The sequence below is a fragment of the Ceratotherium simum genome, chromosome 10 (genome assembly GCF_057802395.1).
Source record: "Ceratotherium simum simum isolate JZ-2026a chromosome 10, ASM5780239v1, whole genome shotgun sequence".
NCBI classification, from domain to species: Eukaryota; Metazoa; Chordata; class Mammalia; order Perissodactyla; family Rhinocerotidae; genus Ceratotherium; species Ceratotherium simum.
This window is the reverse complement of record NC_141909.1, coordinates 72,872,140-72,891,763: the sequence shown is the minus strand read 5'-3', so window position 1 is coordinate 72,891,763 and position 19,624 is coordinate 72,872,140. Positions and strand designations below refer to the sequence as shown.

Below are 19,624 nucleotides of genomic sequence, written 5' to 3'. Positions count from 1 at the left end.
AACAGGATAGTTTCCAAAGATAACATTTGCTAGCCACCCGGAAACTGTCAACATTATGAGAGGCCTTGACCTTCAGACAGATACAAACCTGGTCAGCAAACTTGTAGACACTTTTAGCACCCACTTGTAAGCGATTGTTGTCATCCATTGTTTTCTTCACTTTCAGCTTTAGCTTTATTAGCTAGGGTATTTTTGTAAGATGCCTGAACTTGGGTGGAAAATGTGATCTCTTCTTGTATGTTTCTACCTTGTTTTCTTATGACGCCACCCCTCCCCCCAAAAAGAGAGCAAAATGAGACTCCAGAACACTGGTGTTCTAGGTGTTAATGTTGCTTTGTGAGAAAAGAATTTGTGATTAATAATTTAGAAAAATGCTTCATATTATATCTACCTCTTGGAGGTGTGTCATGCTTGTGAATCACAGGCTTGAGAGACGTTGAAGTTGATTTAGCCCATTAAAAATATTCAATCCACAGTTATTGATCTTGGAAAAACTTTTTTCAAGGAACGCTGAGTAATATCAGGAGGGAACCTAGGATTTGGTGCTGTGTGACCTGGAAAGCTCTGATTTACAAGAAACAGTGGAAGGATTTTATAAGGCATTTGTACATGGTATAAGTTTTTAAAATATGGAAAAACTAGGCTTTCTTAACATCAACCTTTGTCTCCACTTTAAAAAGTTATTTCTGGATTTTATTCTCCTATGAAATCTTTTTTTTTCATCCTTACAGCAGCCACAGTTGCAGGCATTTTTCTGACCAACTCGTGGATGTTCTCACTGCCCTTTGTAAGCTGTCATTGTTGACACTTGACAAAGAAGGCTAGGGGCCAGAAGGTGTAAACAAATAGACGTGAGAAGACCACAGTCTAGGGTGGCCTTACTTGAGGAAAGCTGAAGCGTATTTGCGCATCGTAATTGGAAAGTTTCCCTGAGCGCCTCACTGCCCACCTGCCAGCCACATGCCTGACACGGACCTCATTGGTAGCCCCAAACCTCCTTTGTTGGCCACCAGGAATTTAAAAAGATACCAAGTACATCTGAAAAGATGTGAGGATTAGTTCACACTCACTGGGGCGCAGGACTGTAGAAGTGAACTAGTACACCAACCACCTTTACTTCATTAACCTGCTGTCCTACCCACCCAAACTTGGCAGCCACTTCTGGCAGGGGCTTAATTAAAACTGGGGAGTCTCTTTTTTCTCAATTTCTCTCCTGTTTCTAGCAATGTACAGTGTTCATTAATTTTTTTTTTTTTTTGTCTTTTAAAAAAAATCCAGTTCTGGGGGCCAACCTGGTGGCACAGCAGTTAAGTGCTCGAGCTCCACTGTGGTGGTCCGAGGGTTCTCTGGTTAGGATCCCGGGGGCACACTGACGCACCGCTTGTGAAGCCATGCTGTGGTGGCGTCCTGTATAAAGTGGAGGAACATGGGCACGGATCTTAGCTCAGGGCCAGTCTTCGGCAAAAAGAGGAGGATTGGCATCAGACGTTAGCTCAGGGCTGATCTTCCTCTCACACACACACACAAACACAAATCCAGTTCTATAAGTCGCTTGAATTCCCTCTGTAAGTGATTTCAGTATAGTATTGCATAATATAACCAGTGGGACGTAAGAACCATAAAATATTTACTCTGGAAACATATTAGAGTTAAATAACTATTGCTTATGCTTCCTTTGGAATCTCAGCATCTCCAGGCTCCAGCACTTGCTCAGCTGTTACGACTCCAGTGAACCTGTGTTTCTGGGAGAGCGCTATGGCTACGGCTTGGGCACTGGCGGCTACAGCTACGTCACGGGTGGAGGAGGGTAACTATGAGCATGGCTTTCTGCAAATATTCCCAACATTAACTTTCTGTTCCCATGATGCAGAGGTGGGTCTGGGGCAGTGGGATCTATGCTGATACTAAGTGCTCTGTAAATGGTAACTATGACCGTAATAGGAAAGTGAACATTAAGTTTGCTAAATGTGAAGAGAACCCACAGTAGAGAATATTTTACGCCTCGAAGAGACAATATAAAAATGTATGTCAAAGTCCTTGGTAGAAATGTCCATATTGTAATGATTGCTTCTAGGCAGCCAGTTAGTTGTGATTGTCTGTTTGAATGAAAATGAAATTGGATAGAGATTTTAATTTCAGAAAATAAGTCATGAGACTTTTAAATTATCCAGTGCTTATAAATCACATTTGGGAAAAGAGTGGTAAAGAAGGTTAGACTTAAACAATTAAGTGTTATTTGTGTAGGATTTATAGGTTTTAAATAACAGTTAAAAATCAATGTTTTTAAATGAAGCATCTGCCCAATCTCTTATGGACAAAGATTTTAATTTCGTTCATATAGAGCAGTTAGTCTTTTCTGTTATTTCTATAGTCTCTGCTATTGGGGTATTTAGGGAGAATATTAACTTGTTATCAACTATAATAATTTAAATTCATTCAACAAGGGTTTGTTTAATGTCTACTCTTTGCTGGGCAACCTTCTAGGTGCTGGATGATAAATTTCTGAAGGGCTAGGACTTTATATTCTTAGTTTGCAATCCCCTAGGTTAGAGCAGTTCCTACTGCAGGACCTCAAGAATCATATTCCAGGTGTTCTGGTTTGTTCTAGCCGATTCAGTGGTGAATGTAACATGGTTATGAAAGTGGCTCTCTCATAGTGATAACCAGACCTCAGCAGGAGTACTCATCTTTGTTGAGCAGTGGCATGTATCCACCTGAAGTTGTTAGCAACAGGAGATGCGAGTCCAGGTAGGCCTTTGAAAAGACACTAAAGCGCAAGGCCAAGGGGTATTGACCTCTTCATTAAAAAAAGGTTCAAGCTATTTGCAGCCTTATGGTAATACAGTTGGTTTTCTGGGTGAGGTGTTGCCACCAATTAAGGATCAAAGCATGGCAGAACTTTCTACTTTTGAAAGGGGCCCTGTCATTTGTATATGGGTTTGTAGATTTTGTATTACAAGTGTTCATATACTTTTAACACAGAAGTGACTGTTTGTGTGCTTTCTGCAAGAAAACTATTTTGTTCTCTTCCTTGCCTATAGGATTTAGCTGTTATTTCTGAGACTGGCACTTAAGTCCTTCTGAAACCTCAGTTTACCTTACCTAAAGGTAAGCTAGGCCTTGCCTTTCATTGTTTCAGTTGGTCATTCATTCATTCAACAAGCCTAGTGTATGCCTGGCACTGGTCTAGCACTGGAAATGCAAATGAAAGCCACAGTTCCTTCCCTGCAGGAGCTCACGGGCTGGTGCTGGATTGGCAGACACATTGCATAAGTGTCACTGCTCCCCCTTCCCAGGCCTGGCAGGCACAGCTAAACCACCAAGGTGGCTCCTTTAACCTCTTATCTGTTCACCCTCTACCTTGCTACTGGATATTTCCCACCATCTCCAGTTTTCCCATCTTAAAACTTTTTCCTGCCACCGTACCATCTCTTCTCCCCTTAAAGACATCTTAAGAATTCACTGTTCACTACTCTCACTATCTCCGCTTCTCAGCTCCCACTTCCGTCTGACCTCTGTGCTTGGCCTCCTACTGAACTACTTTGCTGAGGTCTCCAGTGATCTCCATGTAGCCACATCAGATGGATCGCTTCCAATCATGGCAGCCTTTGACAACGTTGACTGTTTACTCCTTGAAACACTCTTTTCTCTTGCTTTCCAGAACACCATCCTATCCTTGTTTATGCCTATCTTTCTGATCATACCTTCTCAGTTCCTTTTTCTATCCCTTAAATATCTGTGTCTTCCAGGCATCTTTTCTGGTCTCTCTTCTCTTCTCACTCTGTCTTTTCCATGGGAGACCTTATCCACCCCCCTGGCTTTGTGCTGAGTGCACCTAAATCTCTATCCCCAGCCTAGAACTCTCTCCTGACCTCCTGATTCATGTATCTCCCTACCAAGGGACGTCTCCACTGCGATGATTCACAGGCACATCAAACTCAGCACCTCCCATGCTGACCTCCTCCTTTCTGACTTGAGCCCCTGTTTTGGTCAGTCCTCTCTCAGGGAAACATCAGCATAGGTGCATTCCTACCACAGAAATCTGAGAGTCAGCTCTCACCCTTTTCCTTCCTCATTCCCTGCTCTCCTGCAGTCGACTCAATCACTAAGTCATGTCAGTTTTGTCTCCTAAATATCTCTTCCATCAGTACTTCTCTCCGTGTCCACCTCCACAATTCTAGTCTAGCTCACCATCATCTCTCGTCTGTGTTCCTGCCCCAGCCTTCTGGTCTCCTTGCTTCTCGTCTTGCTCCACTCCATGCTGTATCCATGCTGTATCAGTGGTCAGAGAGGCCTTTCTTTTTTTTTTTTTTTTTTAATTTTTATTTATTTATTTATTTATTTTCCCCCAAAGCCCCAGTAGATAGTTGTATGTCATAGCTGCACATCCTTCTAGTTGCTGTATGTGGGACGCGGCCTCAGCATGGCCGGAGAAGCGGTGCGTCGGTACGCGCCCGGGATCCGAACCCGGGCCGCCAGCAGCGGAGCATGCACACTTAACTGCTAAGCCACGGGGCCAGACCCAGAGAGGCCTTTCTAAAAGTATGTCTGATCCTGTCACTCCTCTGCTTACAGGCCTTCAGTAGCTTCCTGTTGCTTTTATTTTCCCCAGAGACTGTGAACCCTTTCGTACTTTTGGCACCTAAGACTAAGAGATAATCCATTCAGATTTCAACAGGAGTCAGGTTGATCAGGGATTAGACCTCGATTTTAATCACCTCAGTTTGTGTGATCCACAACTGCCCTGGGAGCTCCTGAGGCCACTGCCTTGGAGCCAAAGTCTCTAGCAGATCTTTTCTTCCACCTTCCTGCCTTGAAAGCTGCCACAGCTGCTACTCACCCACAAAGGATTCCTCTCTCTAAAAATTAGTTCATCTAGGCTTCATTACATCCACCTCTCCATAGCAATTCCATAGATTAATATGATTTTTATTTTATTTGAATTTTTCTTTGTATTACCACAGGAGTAGAAGTCTTTTGCATCCTCTTATAACCTCTCATTGCCTTTAGGATAAAATCTCAGTTCCTCATCAAGGCTTACCAGGCCTCCATGATCTTGGCAGATGCTGTTTTATCTTTCTAGCCTCGTTCATCTGCACCCTCATCTTCAAGAATTCATGGCGAACTTATTTCAGTTCCTCAGAGGCACTGTTCTTTTTTTTCTCTTCTCCCAAGGTATTGGCGTCTGCTGGTCTCTGCATAGCATCATTTTTCTACCCCAACTGTCTGCCTCTGTCATTTGGCTAATCCTCCTCATTCTTTTGGACTCGGTATAGCCATCATTTATGTATTCCTGGAAGCCATCAGCCTAGTCTAGCGTCTCCAATCTGGATTTGATGCCTTTCTAATGTACTTTCATAGCATATTATGCAAACCGTTATCATTTAATTGACTATTTACTATTCTGCTTTCCACCTAAATTATGAATTTTTTGAAGGCAGCACCTGAGTCTCATTTTCATTATGTCCTCACTTCCTAGCGTAGGGACTCATTTTTTACAAGATACAATGAGTAAATGGATAAACAAATGCATGAACACTAAGCATTGATCTTTGCATAATTAACATTAACCAGTGTAATATTCTGTTTTTAATAGCACTTTTACAAAGACGCAGAAACATTCTTCATGTGATTATCTCTTATTTCAACCTTTGATAAAAGCTGCAGACCTAATGTTAAAGTTTCTCTAGTATTACAGTAGACTTTTCTGATGATCCAGCTTAAGAATCAGCATGCTTTTTAAAACAGCAAGTCGGATTGAATTAATGGCTTGTAAAACCAATTAATGGATCATAACCATCATTTTAAAATAATAAAATATAGAATAAAATAGAAATATTATAACGCATCATCACATGTAGTAAGGGTACGTACTGTTATGTGATATTTTTGTTTCAATTTTATACACACATACACACACACACAACACGTAATGGTTACAATATGAAGTGTGTTTTTGTTTTCTCACTGTGGTTTACAATCAATAAGTTTTTGAAAACCATTGCCTTAAACCACTCTCTTAAGCCCTACTTATCAGAGCTAAATCAGGGGTGTGGCTTCCGTGATTGTTGGGTCGGTGTTCTGTATTTGGAAAATGAGACCTTGGCACTATTCCAATCCAAGTGTCTGTTTTTCACTTTGTTGCTTACTCCTTGAGAGTTTGGGTATTTGGAGACAATTAGTTCAATAACTGTTTTCTTTTTTGAAAATACTTATTTATATATGCTTGGGTAGGAAGCTGTGATCATGATGTCATTAGTCTCAGTGGCAGCCTCCTTGGAGGAGGCAGCAGGGAATGTTACCCAAAGAGATAGCCATGACCTGTTTGTTTGCTGGAAGACTAGGAGGGGGTGGGCGTGTTTCCGATGCACTTTATCTTCTGAATGTGTTCTCGATTTGCAGGTATGCCCTTCGGCAAGTCCCTGCCTCCCATTTCACTTTTTCTTATTTTTAAAATTTGTATATTGTATATTAAAAGAAATCACAGTTTTATTCTTATAGCCTCTCAACATCTTTTTAATATTTAAAAGTTGGCAGACATACCATGATATGACTGGTAATTTTCCATTTTTGGAAGCAACTTCATTTTGAAAGAAGCCATCAGCATACTAATAAATGAGTGTTATTAAAGGCCCATGTGTACTTAGTTTATGTGAATAATTAATGTAAGACTGTTCTGTTTGAGTAGGCAAAAAAAGAAAAAAATTACTAATAACAATTTCATGCTTAAATTTTATCTTCCTGTAAAGTAAATTTTTAAAGCACAGGCCAAAATAGAGGGCCTTCCTTTTCTTTTTTGTTCTACTAGATGCTAGTAAAAGAGAAAAAGAAAGCATGTTTATTTAAATAAGGTTTAAGAGAACAAGACAGCTCTGATTGGGTACAATTAGTATACTTATGAAATCTTCCTTGATGTGGTATCAGATGGACATCTTTAAGAGAGATGTCTATTTATAATTGACATGTGTCCCCTCACATAGGCCCTTTTCCTGGTGTCAGTCACTTGAGCAGGAGTTTGACTCAGCCATGTAGATGTGAGGCCCAGACTGACTGGTGGACACTAGACTTTCTCAGAGAAGGCAGGTAGTGTGTGTTTTCAAACTGGCAGTTTTCCTTTTTGTATAGTTTGCAAGAAATTTTTTTTTTTGCAATTTTCTTGATTATTAGATATATCCCAAAGGGATGCAGTTTTAAAGGCACTTGAATTAATTCCTTTTTCTATGATTATGCCACTAACTCAATACAAAATTGGGTTTATTTGTTTTCTTTTGTTTTCAGTTTTTTTTTCTAATGCATGTAGGTTTTTTTTGTTGATGTTGTAATAGTATATAACATTGTGCAGTTTCAGTTGTACATTATTATTTGTCAGTCATCATATAAATGTGCCCCTTCACCCCTGTGCCCACGCTGCAACTCTCTTCCCCCTGGTAACCACCAAACTGTTCTCTCTGTCCATGTGTTAGTTTATCTTCCGCATATGAGTGAAATTATACGGCGTTTGTCTTGCTCTGTCTGGCTTGTTTCACTTAACGTAATACCCTCAAAGTCCATCTGTCTTGTTGCAAATGGGATGATTTTGTCTTTTTTTATGGCTAAGTAGTATTCCATTGTATATATATACCACATCTTTATCCAGTCATCTGTCAATGGACACTTGGGTTGCTTCCACTTCTTGGCTATAGTGAATAATGCTGCAATGAACATAGGGATGCATAAGCTTCTTGGATTGTTGATTTCAAGTTCTTTGGATAAATACCCAGAGTGGGATAGCTGCATCGTAAGGTATTTCTGTTTTTAGTTTTTTGAGGAATCTCCATACTGTTTTCAATAGAGGCTGCACCAGTTTGCCTTCCTACCAGCAGAGAATGAGGGTTCCCTTTTCTCCACAACCTCTCCAACATCTGTTATTTTTTGTCTTGGTGATTATTGCCATTCTAACAGGTGTAAGGTGATATCTTAGTGTGGTTTTGATTTGCATTTCCCTGATGATTAGTGATGTTGAACATCTTTTCATGTGCCTATTGGCCATCTGTATATCTCCCTTCAAAAAATGTTCATATCTTCTGCCCATTTTTTGATCAGGTTGTTAGTTTTTTTGTTGTTCAGTTGTGTGAGTTCTTTATATATTATGGAGATTAACCCCTTGTTGGATATATGATTTGCAAATATTTTCTCCCAGCTGGTGGGTTGTCTTTTCATTTTGATCCTGGTTTCTTTTGCCTTGCAGAAGCTCTTTAGTCTGATGAAGTCCCACATGTTTATTTTTTCTTTTGTTTCCCTTGTCCGAGTAGATGTGGAACTCGAAAAGATCCCTCTAAGAACGATGTCAAAGAGTGTACTGCCTATATTTTCTTCTAGGAGTTTTATAGTTTCAGGTCTTACCTTTAGGTCTTTGATCCATTTTGAGTTAATTTTTGTGTACGGCGAAAGATAATGGTCTACTTTTATTCTTTTGCATATGGCTGTCCAGTTTTCCCAGCACCATTTATTGAAGAGACTTTCCTTTCTCCATTGTACGTTCATACCTCCTTTGTCAAAGATTAGCTGTCTGTAGATGTGTGGTTTTATTTCTGGGCTTTCAGTTCTGTTCCATTAATCTGTGTGTCTGTTTTTGTACCAGTACCATGCTGTTTTGATTCTTATAGCTAGGTAATATATTTTGAAGTCAGGGATTGTGATGCCTCTAGCTTTGTTTTTTTTTTCCTCAGGATTGCTTTAGCTATTCAGGGTCTTTTATTTGTCCCATATGAATTTTAGGATTCTTTGTTCTATTTCTTTGAAGAATGTCCTTGGGATTCTGATTGGGATTGCATTGAATCTTTAGATTGCTTTAGGTAGTATGGGCATTTTAACTATGTTTATTCTTCCAATCCGTGTGCATGGGCTGTCTTTCCATTTCTTTATATCATCATCGATTTCTTTCAATAATGTCGTATAGTTTTCATTGTATAGGTCTTTCACCTCTTTGTTTAAATTTATTCCTAGATATTTTGTTCTTTTCGTTGCAATTGTAAATGAGATTATGTAGTCTTAAGTTCTTTTTCTTAGTTTGTTATTAGGGTATAGAAATGCAACTGATTTTTGTAAGTTGATTTTGTACCCTGCAACTTTGCTGTAGTTGCTATTTCTAATAGTTTTCCGATGGATTCTTTAGGGTTTTCTATATATAAAATCATGTTGTCTGCAAACAGCAAGAGTTTCACGTCTTCATTGCTTATTTGGATTCCTTTTATTCCTTTTTCTTGCCTAATTGCTCTGACTACAACCTTCAGTACTATGTTGAATGAAAGTGGTGAGAGTAGGCACCCTTGTCTTGTTCCTGTTCTCAGACAGATGGCTTTCAGTTTTTCCTCATTGAGTATGTTGTTGGCTGTGAGTTTGTCATATATTGTCTTTTATTATGTTGAGGTACTTTCCTTCTATACCCATTTTGTTGAGAGTTTTTATCATAAATGGATGTTGGATCTTGTCAAATGCTTTCTCTGCCTCTATTGAGATGATCATGTGGGTTTTTCCCTCATTTTGTTAACGTGGTGTATTACATTGATTAATTTGCGGATGTTGAACCATCCTCGTGTCCCTGGTATAAATCCCACATGTTCATAGTGTATAGTCCTTTTAAGGTGTTGCTGTATTTGGTTTGCCAATATTTTGTTGAGGATTTTTGCATCTATGTTCATCAGTGATATTGGCCTGTAATTTTCCTTCTTTGTATTGTCCTTGTGTGGCTTTGGTATCAGGGTGATGTTGGCCTTGTAGAATGTGTTAGGAAGTGTTCCATCTTCCTCTATTTTTTGGAATAGTTTGAGAAGGATAGGTATTAAATTTTCTTTGAATATTTGGTAAAATTCTCCAGGGAAGCCATCTGTTCCTGGACTTTTATTTTTTGGGAAGGTTTTGATTACTGTTTCAATCTCTACTTGTGATTGGTCTATTCAGGTTGTCTATTTCTTCTTGATTCGGTTTTGAGAGGTTGTATGAATCTCAGGATTTACTCATTTCTTCTAGATTGTTCAATTTGTTGGCATATAGTTTTTCATAGTATTCTTTTATAATCCTTTGTATTTCTGTGGTATCCGTTGTAATTTCTCCTCTTTCATTTCTAATTTTATTTATTTGAGCTCTCTCTCTTTTTTTCTTTGTGAGTCTAGCTAAGGGTTTGTCAATTTTGTTTATCTTCTCAAAGAACCAGCTGTTTGTTTCATTGATCCTTTCTACTGTTTTTTTGGTTTCAATTTCATTTATTTCTGCTCTAATTTTTATTCTTTCCCTCCTTCTGCTGACTTTGGACTTTGTTTGTTCTTCTTTTTCTAATTCTGTTAGGTGTAGTTTAAGATTGCTTATTTGGGCTTTTTCTTGTTTGTTAAGGTGTGTCTGTACTGCTATGAATTTCCCTGTCAGGACCGCCCTTGCTGCATCCCACGTGAGTTGGTATGGTGTGTTTTCATTTTCATTTGTGGCCAGATATTCTTTGATTTCTCCTTTAATTTCTTCAGTGATCCATTGGTTGTTCAGTAACATGGTGTTTAGTCTCCACATCTTTGTCACTTTCCCAAGTTTTCCCTTGTTGTTGATTTCTAGTTTCATAGCATTATGGTCAGAAAAGATGCTTGTTATGATTTCAGTCTTCTTAAATTTATACAGTCTTGCCTTGTTTCCCAACATATGGTCTATCCTTGAGAATGTTCCATGCGTGCTTGAGAAGATTGTGTATTCTGTGTTTGGATAGAGTGCTCTCTATGTATTTAAGTCCATCTGGTCTAGTTTTTCGTTGAAGTCTACTATTTCCTTATTGACTTTCTCTCTGGATGATCTATCCATTGTTGTTAGTATCTCCTTTTAGGTTTGTTAATAGTTACTTTATGTACTTGGTGCTCCTGTGTTGGGTGCATATATATTTATAAGTGATATGTCTTCTTGGTGGAGTCTCCCTTGTATCATTATATATTGCCCCTCTTTGTCTCTCATTACCTGTTTTATCTTGAGGTCTACTCTGTCAGATATAAGTACAGCAACACCTGCTTTCTTTTATTTGCCGTTAGCTTGGAGTATCATCTTCCATCACTTCACTCTAAGCCTGTTTTTGTCTTTAGAGCTGAGATGTGTTTCCTGGAGGCAGCAAATGTTGGGTCTTGTTTTTTAATCCATCCAGCCACTCTTTTGATTGGGGAATTCAATCCATTTTCATTTAGAGTGATTATTGATATATGAGGGCTTAATGCTGCCATTTTATCACTTATTTTTCACTTATGTATTTCCCTTGTTTCTCATGTGTATTTTGGACTGCCAGTTCAGTTTGGTGACTCTCTATGATGGTTTTCTCAATTTTCTCTTCATTTATTATTAGTGTCCTTGTTCTGATTTTTTGTTTAGTGGTTACTGTGAGGTTTCTATAAAAGATCTCGTAGATGAGATAGTCCATTCCCTGATAGCCTCTTGTTCCCCTAGTCTAAGCAAGTTTCATCCCTTTCCTCTTCTCCTTCTAAGTTGTTGTTGTCACAACTTAGTCTGTTACGTGTTGCAGATTTGTGGTTAAAATGAAGTGATAATATTTATTTTCGATGTTTTCCTTCCCTTTATCTTTAGAGTTATAATTAAGTATTTGCTAATCTGTTCTGATAGAGAGTTGCAATTTTCTGATTTTGTCTGCCTATTTAACTCCTTGCTCAAGGCTTTGTAAACCCTTTCTTATTTTTTTTCAGCTATGAGAGCCTTCTTGATCAAATCCTGTAGGGGGTCTTGTGGCAATGAAGTCCCTCAGCTTTTGTTTATCTGGGAAAGTTTTTATTTCTCTATCATATCTGAAGGATATTTTCACTGGATGTAGTATTCTTGGCTGATAGTTTTTTGTCTTTCTAAATTTAGAATATATCATTCCACTCTCTCCTAGCCTTTAGATTTTCTGCTAAGAAATCCGCTGAAAGCCTGATAGAGATTCCTTTGTAGGTTATTTTATTTTGTCTTGCTGCCCTTAATATGTTTTCTTTGTCATTGACTTTTGTCAGCTTTACTAATATATGCCTTAGAGAAGATCTTTTTACACTGATGTAATTAGGAGTTCTCTTGGCTTCTTTTACATGTAATTCCAGTCCTCCTCCAGTTTTGGGAAGTTCTCAGTTATTATTTCTTTGAACAAGCTCTCGGTTCCTTTTTCCCTCACTTCTCCCTCTGGAATAACTGTAATCCTTATGTTGCATTTCCTAATTGAGTCAGATATTTCTCAGAGAATTTCTTCCTTTCTTTTTAGTCTAAGTTCTCTCTCCTCCTCCATCTGCAGTATTTCTGTTTTCCTATCCTCTAGGTTGCTAATTATTTCCTCCATATTGTCAGCTCTGTTGTTTAAGGACTCCAGATTTTTCTTTATTTCACCCATTGTGTTTTTCATCTCCAGCATTTATGATTGGTTTTTCTTTATAGTTTCTATCTCTTTTGTGAAGAATTCCCTCTGTGCAGTAATTTGATTCCTGATTTCAGAATTCTCTTGTAACTCATTGAGTTTTCTTATGATGGCTATTTTGAATTCTCTGTCATTTAGATTGTAGATTTCCATTCCTTCAGGATTGATTTCTGGGTGTTTGTCTTTTTCCTTCTGGTCTGGAGTATTAATATATTTCTTTATACCATTTGATGGAGTGGACTTGTGCTGGCACATAGTGATAGTTTCTGGATGCAGTTCCACCTCCTGCCACTTGGGCAGGTGGGTGGGGGCTGTGTAATTTGAGCCTGCTGCCGCGATCTTTGTCAGCTGTGCCTATCCAAGCCTGGACCACTCCCTGGGCTCGCAGCGGCCCTGTGGGGTCTCCCACCAAATGCGAAAGTAGTCACATGGGGGGCTCAGGTCTGCTGCCACCTGCTCCCACAGTCCTGTGGAATTATGCTCCCCCCTTTGGGGCCACAGTGGTACTATGGGCATTCACGGCAGTCAGGAGCTCATTCCGTTTGTGCCACACTCTGCTCCTAGGTCACACCAGCCTTTGTGCTTGGTGGGTGGGGCTTCCTCCCTGAGTCCAAGCCTGTGCCGCTCTCTGTGGCCACATGGCCCTGAGGACTCTCACACTAGATGGGGAAGCGATCACATGGGCTGAGGGCTGCCATCACCTGTTTTCAGTGTTGTGCTGAGGCAGGCTCTCCCTCTGGGCCACAGCGGTGCTATGTTCGCTCCAGCCAGGAAAGCAGTTGCACGTGTGCGCTGGGCTGCCTGGGGGCCAGAGGGTGCTCACCTATCTCTACCACCTCCTTGGGGGGTAGTCCATCCCCCTTCAGATGTATAGCTGCTTGGGTCTCTCAGGTGTCCTGGTGTGCTGTGTGGGTATCCTCTGCAGATCAATAAATGTCCTTTTAGTTGTAGTTCGAAGGGGGAGAGACACAGGGAACATCTCACTCTGCCATGTTGCTGATGTCACCTCCAAAAGAACTTTCTTTCTTCATGTCGTACAGTCATATTTCCTTGTATCATCTTACATAGGAGCTTCTTCTTCCTCTTGTTGTATTTCATCATGTCCTCTGACATCTTAGCAGGGTCCAGAAGTCTGTCTTCCACGTTGTTGTGTTGCCAGCGCTTGGTGACTAGTGTTGTTAAGCTACACTGTACTGAGCCCAGCTGAGCTGCAGTCAACATCTTTGAATCAGGTTATGTTCAAGCAATTTGTCCTTTTTCCCTTCCTACGCGAGTGATTCATAGAACTCTTCCTCCCCTGTGAAGAAGATCTTTGCAAAGGCAGCTTCATTTTCACTTGTTTGATGCATCCAGCTTTTACTGAGTGCATACTGTGTGCGAGGTCCTGTGTTTGGCTATGGGAATATACGGGTACATTTTAGATAGTTTTGCCTTCAAAAAGGTCTTTGCTGGTTGAGAATGTGCTTGTAAACCATATTCCTTCCTTCAGCCCAACCAGATATTGAGTTATTCCTTATGTGAGAAGATTCATTACTAACTACCCTAGGACCAGAATGGAAACTACCCTAGGACCAGAAACCAATCTATATTTTAAAAAGAGGAGAATTTATTGCAGGAACTTGGTACAAAAGTGTTGGAAAGGACCAGAGGAATAAAAGGGAGCAAATGGTCTTACCTAGAGCTCAGTAACTATAGAAAGCTGCTCTTACCCCTAAGGCTGGAGGAGCAACGCATGTGCTGTTCACTGGAGTCCATTCATGCAGGTTGTTGTTGGTTCACAACACTGCATCTGAGCCAGACCCAGGACTGGCTCCCCACTGCTGCTGTGGGGCCTCCACTGATGCTCTGCTGCCCCATGCCAGCTCTCCTGGAGCCTATGATTGCCCACTGTCACCTGCCTCTGCCACAGAGACTGCCAGAGCCAGAAGCAGACGGCCTCCCCCAGTATTGCACCCTTCTTTGTCAAAACGAAGCCAAGACTTAGCTGGCAAGAAAGTCTGGAAAATATTGTTTTAAAGTTTCTAGCCTCCTGCAATGCTAAGGAGAGCACAGAAAGGCAGGAATGGACGTGAGTCCCACCAGAAAGTACCCAACATATCAGGCCAAGTAGCGTCACAGCACTATTTGAAGCAAATCAGCCTCTCTTTCTCCCTCTCTTTTTCTGTTCTTTCTCTTTCCCAAAATCACCCTACAGAAGCTTCTGTAGGCTGCAATCCCTTAAACGATGCATGGTTTCTTCAGTTAGATGTGATCTCATGTCAGTCATCACCTGTATGAGTGAGGTGCCTCTTATTTCTGGGCCCATCCACCTGCTGGGAATGCAGCAGATTTTGTTATTGATCTCACTGAGAGTGTTGAAACTAAAGAATTGTTTTAATTTTCCAATGACATGTTATAAAAAGAACATCGCATAGTGTTAGTTTGCAAGAGAAATGTAAAGAAATAAAATTTCCTATGATTTAGGTAATTATCTCTTAAAAATGATTTTCCTTTCGTAGAAAGCACAAAAACATTTTCCCCAGAATAACTTTTAACTATAAAACACTGCTGATGTCAGTGTCTTTTATCTTTATCAGAAAGTTGGCCTCTGAGCTGTATTTCTTTATTCTGATTAATGCTCTCGAGGAGCTGTTCTAACCCCTTTCTCTGTTTTCTCTGGCTTCCCTACTAGGATGGTCTTTAGCAGAGAGGCCATCAGGAGACTTCTTGCCAGTAAGTGTCGCTGCTACAGCAATGATGCTCCCGACGATATGGTCCTGGGAATGTGCTTCAGTGGGTTGGGAGTCCCTGTGACGCACAGCCCTCTCTTCCATCAGGTGAGAAAAATGTGTTTATTCCTGCCTCAGGAAGAGAGGGGGATTCTCCTCTCAGTTAAGGATCTGACTTCTTTCCCTTCACATTTTCTTCTGGAAACAATCTTAAGAACTATGTGGACGGGCTCTGGTGGGCCAATCCTTTATAGACTTCTTTGTCCAGAGGGTCGATGCTGTACCATGTACAGCATGAAGGTGGAAAGCAGAGACATTTAGAAAACAAAATGGTGTTTGACCAGTATCCTTGCATGTAGGGATGCACAGGGAAAAGCTGTTCTTTTTCTTTCTTTCTTTTGAGTTAAAAAAGTGATGGTATTTAAAAATTATTAGATGCTATAGAATTATACAGGACTGACCCAGTGCTGTCCTGCTGGCCACTACGTGTATCTGATTCTGCACTGTCCTCAGTTTCTCTGTCCTTGGCTGCCTTTTTATTGGACTTTCTCCCCTTAGGTTGCTATTAAATTGAATGGCTAAACTTCATTAAATTTCAGTATAGTATCTCAATAAGCATATATTCTGGGGATTATAGAAAAGAAAATATGATGTTCACTGAGGGTGGTTGGTGCTAATAGCTTCACCACACTCTAGTTAGGGATTGGACAAGGGAATCCTGCATTATTTTTAGCAGTTTTTTAAGAATCAGGTCAGTGAATGTTCTGATATTGTAAGAATAATAGCAGATATGCTTGCACTAAAAATAACCTTAGCCCACACCCATTTAATACTCTCCTTCAAGAAATGCAAAACATTTTGAAATTTGAAGTCTATGAATGTATGTGTATTTTAAGTGCTCTCCCTTATACTGAAAATATAGTCTTCATGCTTTATTTAGTAAACAGTAGCAAATACTATCATAGCAATATAAAAAATTGAGCATGACAGAAATAACACTGTAGAAAATAACTTGAACAAGGCAAAGAAATTGTCTGCATTATCAAGAAAGGCAGAACCCATTTCTACATTCTCGAGGACCACAAGGGAGGATAAAAATAGAACTTTAATAATAAGAAATGTATGACAGACCTCCTTCCTGGTACCAGTCAGAAGGTACTTAAAACCATCTTTTAAAACTTTGAGAGGGCTTATCCACGTTGAGCCTATGTGTTGTGTTATGGTGACTTACAAAAGCAAGTTATTCTTTGTCTCTCTCTCTCTTGCTCTATTTCACGTTTCACTCGTAGAAAAGGAAGGGTAGTTAAAACTGTTGGTATATAAGGGAAATAATTTATCATTGTTAATATGATAGTCTTAGATTTTTATAGCAGCCTTTTTTACTTAGGGAAGAATATGTTAGTAAATAAAATGTTAAGGAGAAAAGAAAGAAGGAAAATAATCTTGAAACATAAGTCCTTGAAGATAATTTTAAAAAAAATTTGTTGTTACCCACACTTTAAAACTCTTGGTTTCTCTAATTCACATAATAAATTTTAAACCTTTCCAAAATCATAAAATATGCTTAAAACTTATCCTCCCCAACAGATGCTGCTGTATCTTCCAATTTGTAAGCTTCGTTTAGAGAGTTTTTATGATTTGGACACTATTTTCCATTTGTAATGTTTGAACACCAATCCAAACAGTATATTTGTTCATGTTGAGAAAGAGATATGAGGCAAAGAGATAAAATCTAAGGTTCCTGATGAGTTAGAGATAGAGTGGGCATTTGGAAACTGTCTCAGATACAGAGTTGCCTGGGCCACTTTCCTTCTCTTTCAAGTCAGAGAAGGTTATTGTGAGATCATAAGTTTAGAGGAGGGCTTCAAGGAATGTCTAGTATATCCCTTTGTTAAAAAAAACTGTCTAGGGTATGTGGCTTTCTGTTCTTCCAAACTTATATGCCACTAATGGGTATGGCATTATGCAATGGCTAGTGAATCTTCTGCACAAAATTGTCAGAATAACCATTTCAGGACTCTAGAAATCAACCAAAAGCACTAAGAAACATTTATTCCTGAAAAACTGTTATAATTTCGGGTGACAACCACAGAGTGTGAGGCCCTCTGAGGCCTTTCTGCCTGAAGCTCCAGCTTGGTTGGAGAGAGCAGCAGCAGTTTCACCAGTATGGACCTGGCTGGAAAAAACAACTTTGCTGTGTGAGGGGGTGGACTTGATATAGGGAGGGAGACATAAAAACCCACAGATTTGTCAGCTAAAATTGTCAAACTTGGTAGGAAATAAACAAGAAAAACCTGTACCTTTACTGGCCTGAGATTGCAGTCTCAGATACAGTGAAGGGTAACTTAGGCAGAAATTTAATACCTGATACCTGGACATAAGAGAGCAGTAGTAGGGCTAGGAAAGCTCTCCACTGGGAAACTATGTGCATGCACATAGGACAGTGGATGAGCCTAGCAGAAAGTAAAAGCTAAGGCATATTTGAAAACCCACTGAAACTTTGAATGTATTTTCCAACCTACACAAGAGTGGAAGCCTCATTGGTGTGAGGTGTTTGAGCACGACCTCTGCCTATATCATAAGTTGACCACTAAGCTGTTTAGGCACAGGGGTGATTTCTAGCAAGCCAAGCTAAAAAATAAAAATAAGAACTAAAACTTGAGTGGAGATATCAGCAGCCACACACTGTAGGGAGAAAGATTCCACAATGTAAGTCCAGGTAAGTTACTTTAAAAAAAAAAAGTAATAAAGATAAACAGATTTGTGAATTGCTATAATACATTATCTAAAATAACCAGTTTCCAACAAATTATTGTGAGACAAGCAAAGAGACGTACTCAGGGAAAAGTGTAGTCAATAGAAACTGACTCTGAGTGGGACCAGATGTTGGAGTTGATAAAGACTTCAAAGCAGCTAATAAAACTATAGTCACAGGATTAAAGGAAACTGTGTTCATAGAATTGAAGGAAAATATGATGACAATGACTCAACAAATAGTAAATCTTAATAGAAAAATAGAATCTATAGTTGTAAAACGCAATAACCGAAATGAGAAATTATCTAGATACATTAAACAGTAGATTTGAGATGACAGAAGAAAAAATCAGTGAATTTGAAATCAGATCAATAGAAATTACCCAGTCCAAACAACAGAGAGAAAGAAGACTGAAGAAAAATGAATAGAGTCTCCTCAGAGATATGGAGTAAAACATAAAGTGTACCAACATACATTTAATGGGAGTCCTAGAAAGAGAAGGGAGAGAGAATTAGACAAAAAAAAATGTATTTTGAATAAGGGTTGATACTTCCCAAATGTGATGAAAAACAATCTATAGATCCAAGAAGCTCAACAAAGCTCCAGTAGGATAATCATTAAAAGAATCACATGTAGACATGTTATAATCAAATCACGGAAAGACAATGAAGAAGTGAAAAATCTTAAAAACAACAAAAACCTAATGAAAAGGGAAACAAAAAATGGTTATTGGCTGATTTCCTATTGGAAATAATAGAAGCCTGAAGGCAGAAAGAAAAAACAGAAACTAATCAACCAATGATTCTTTATCCAGCAAAACTACCCTTCCAAAATAGAGGTGGAATAAAGACATTCCCAGATAAACAAAAAGTGAGAGAATTATTTGCTAATAGACGTTTCCTACAAGAAAAGCTAAAGGAAATCCTTCAGATTGAAAGGAAATAACACCACATGGTAACTGGAATATATAGGAAGGAATGAAGAATACTGGAAAGGGTTAATATGAGGGAAAATATAAAAGACTATGTATATGTTTGTGTGTATATATACATATATGTATATATGTGTATATATATATAAATTTAAGAAAAATAAATGGGTGTATGTAAACACACATAAACACATACGTATTTTTTTTCTCTTAATTTCTTTAGCAAATATGAGATTGTGTAAAACAATAATTATAACCCTATATTGTTGGGTTTATGACATAGTTAAATGCAGTATATATGATGACAGTAGCACAAAGGCAGGGGAAAGAAGTGGAACTATATTATAGCAAAGTTGATTTTGTTGGAATTAAGTCAATATTAATCTAAGTTAAAGATGCATATTGTTATTCCTAGAGCAATCTCTAAGAAAATAACTTTAAAAATATAGCTTAAAATATCAATAAAGGGATTTAAATGTACACTAAAAGATTTTGTTTAACAAGAAAAATGTCAATAAAGGAGGAACAGAGGGACAAAAACCATATGAGACATATAGAAAAACAAATGGCAAAATGGCTGATGAAAATACAACTATATCAATTATTACATTAAATATGAGTGGACTAAACACTCTAGTCAAAAGGCAGAGACTGCCAGACTGTCTAAAAAGCAAGATTTGACTATATGGTCTCTATCAGAGTCACGTACACTTTAGATTTATAGATGAAAATAGGTTGAATGTAAAAGGATGGGAAAAGATATACCAGACAAACAGTTAATCATAAGAGAGCTTGAGTGGCTGTATTTATATTAAACACAGTAGACTTTTAAG

General features: G+C 38.9%; 1 protein-coding gene across 10 annotated transcripts in view; it reads left to right on the top strand.

Annotated features, from left to right (window-relative positions):
* The window catches only part of B3GLCT (beta 3-glucosyltransferase), a 215,293-nt gene that overhangs the window by 86,999 nt on the left and 108,670 nt on the right, over nt 1-19,624 (top strand). For 9 of the 10 annotated variants that reach the window (XR_015553476.1, XR_015553478.1, XR_015553477.1 and 6 more), the window contains 2 exons: nt 1,688-1,807; nt 15,069-15,213. Coding sequence is in view for 6 of the 10 variants with exons in the window: in XM_087436233.1 (XP_087292359.1) it covers nt 1,688-1,807; nt 15,069-15,213 (265 nt within the window). In the remaining 4 variants the exon portion in view is untranslated. Of the gene's footprint in view, nt 1-1,687; nt 1,808-3,041; nt 3,109-15,068; nt 15,215-19,624 lie in introns of those variants that run through there. The other variant, XR_015553479.1, reaches the window with a different exon arrangement.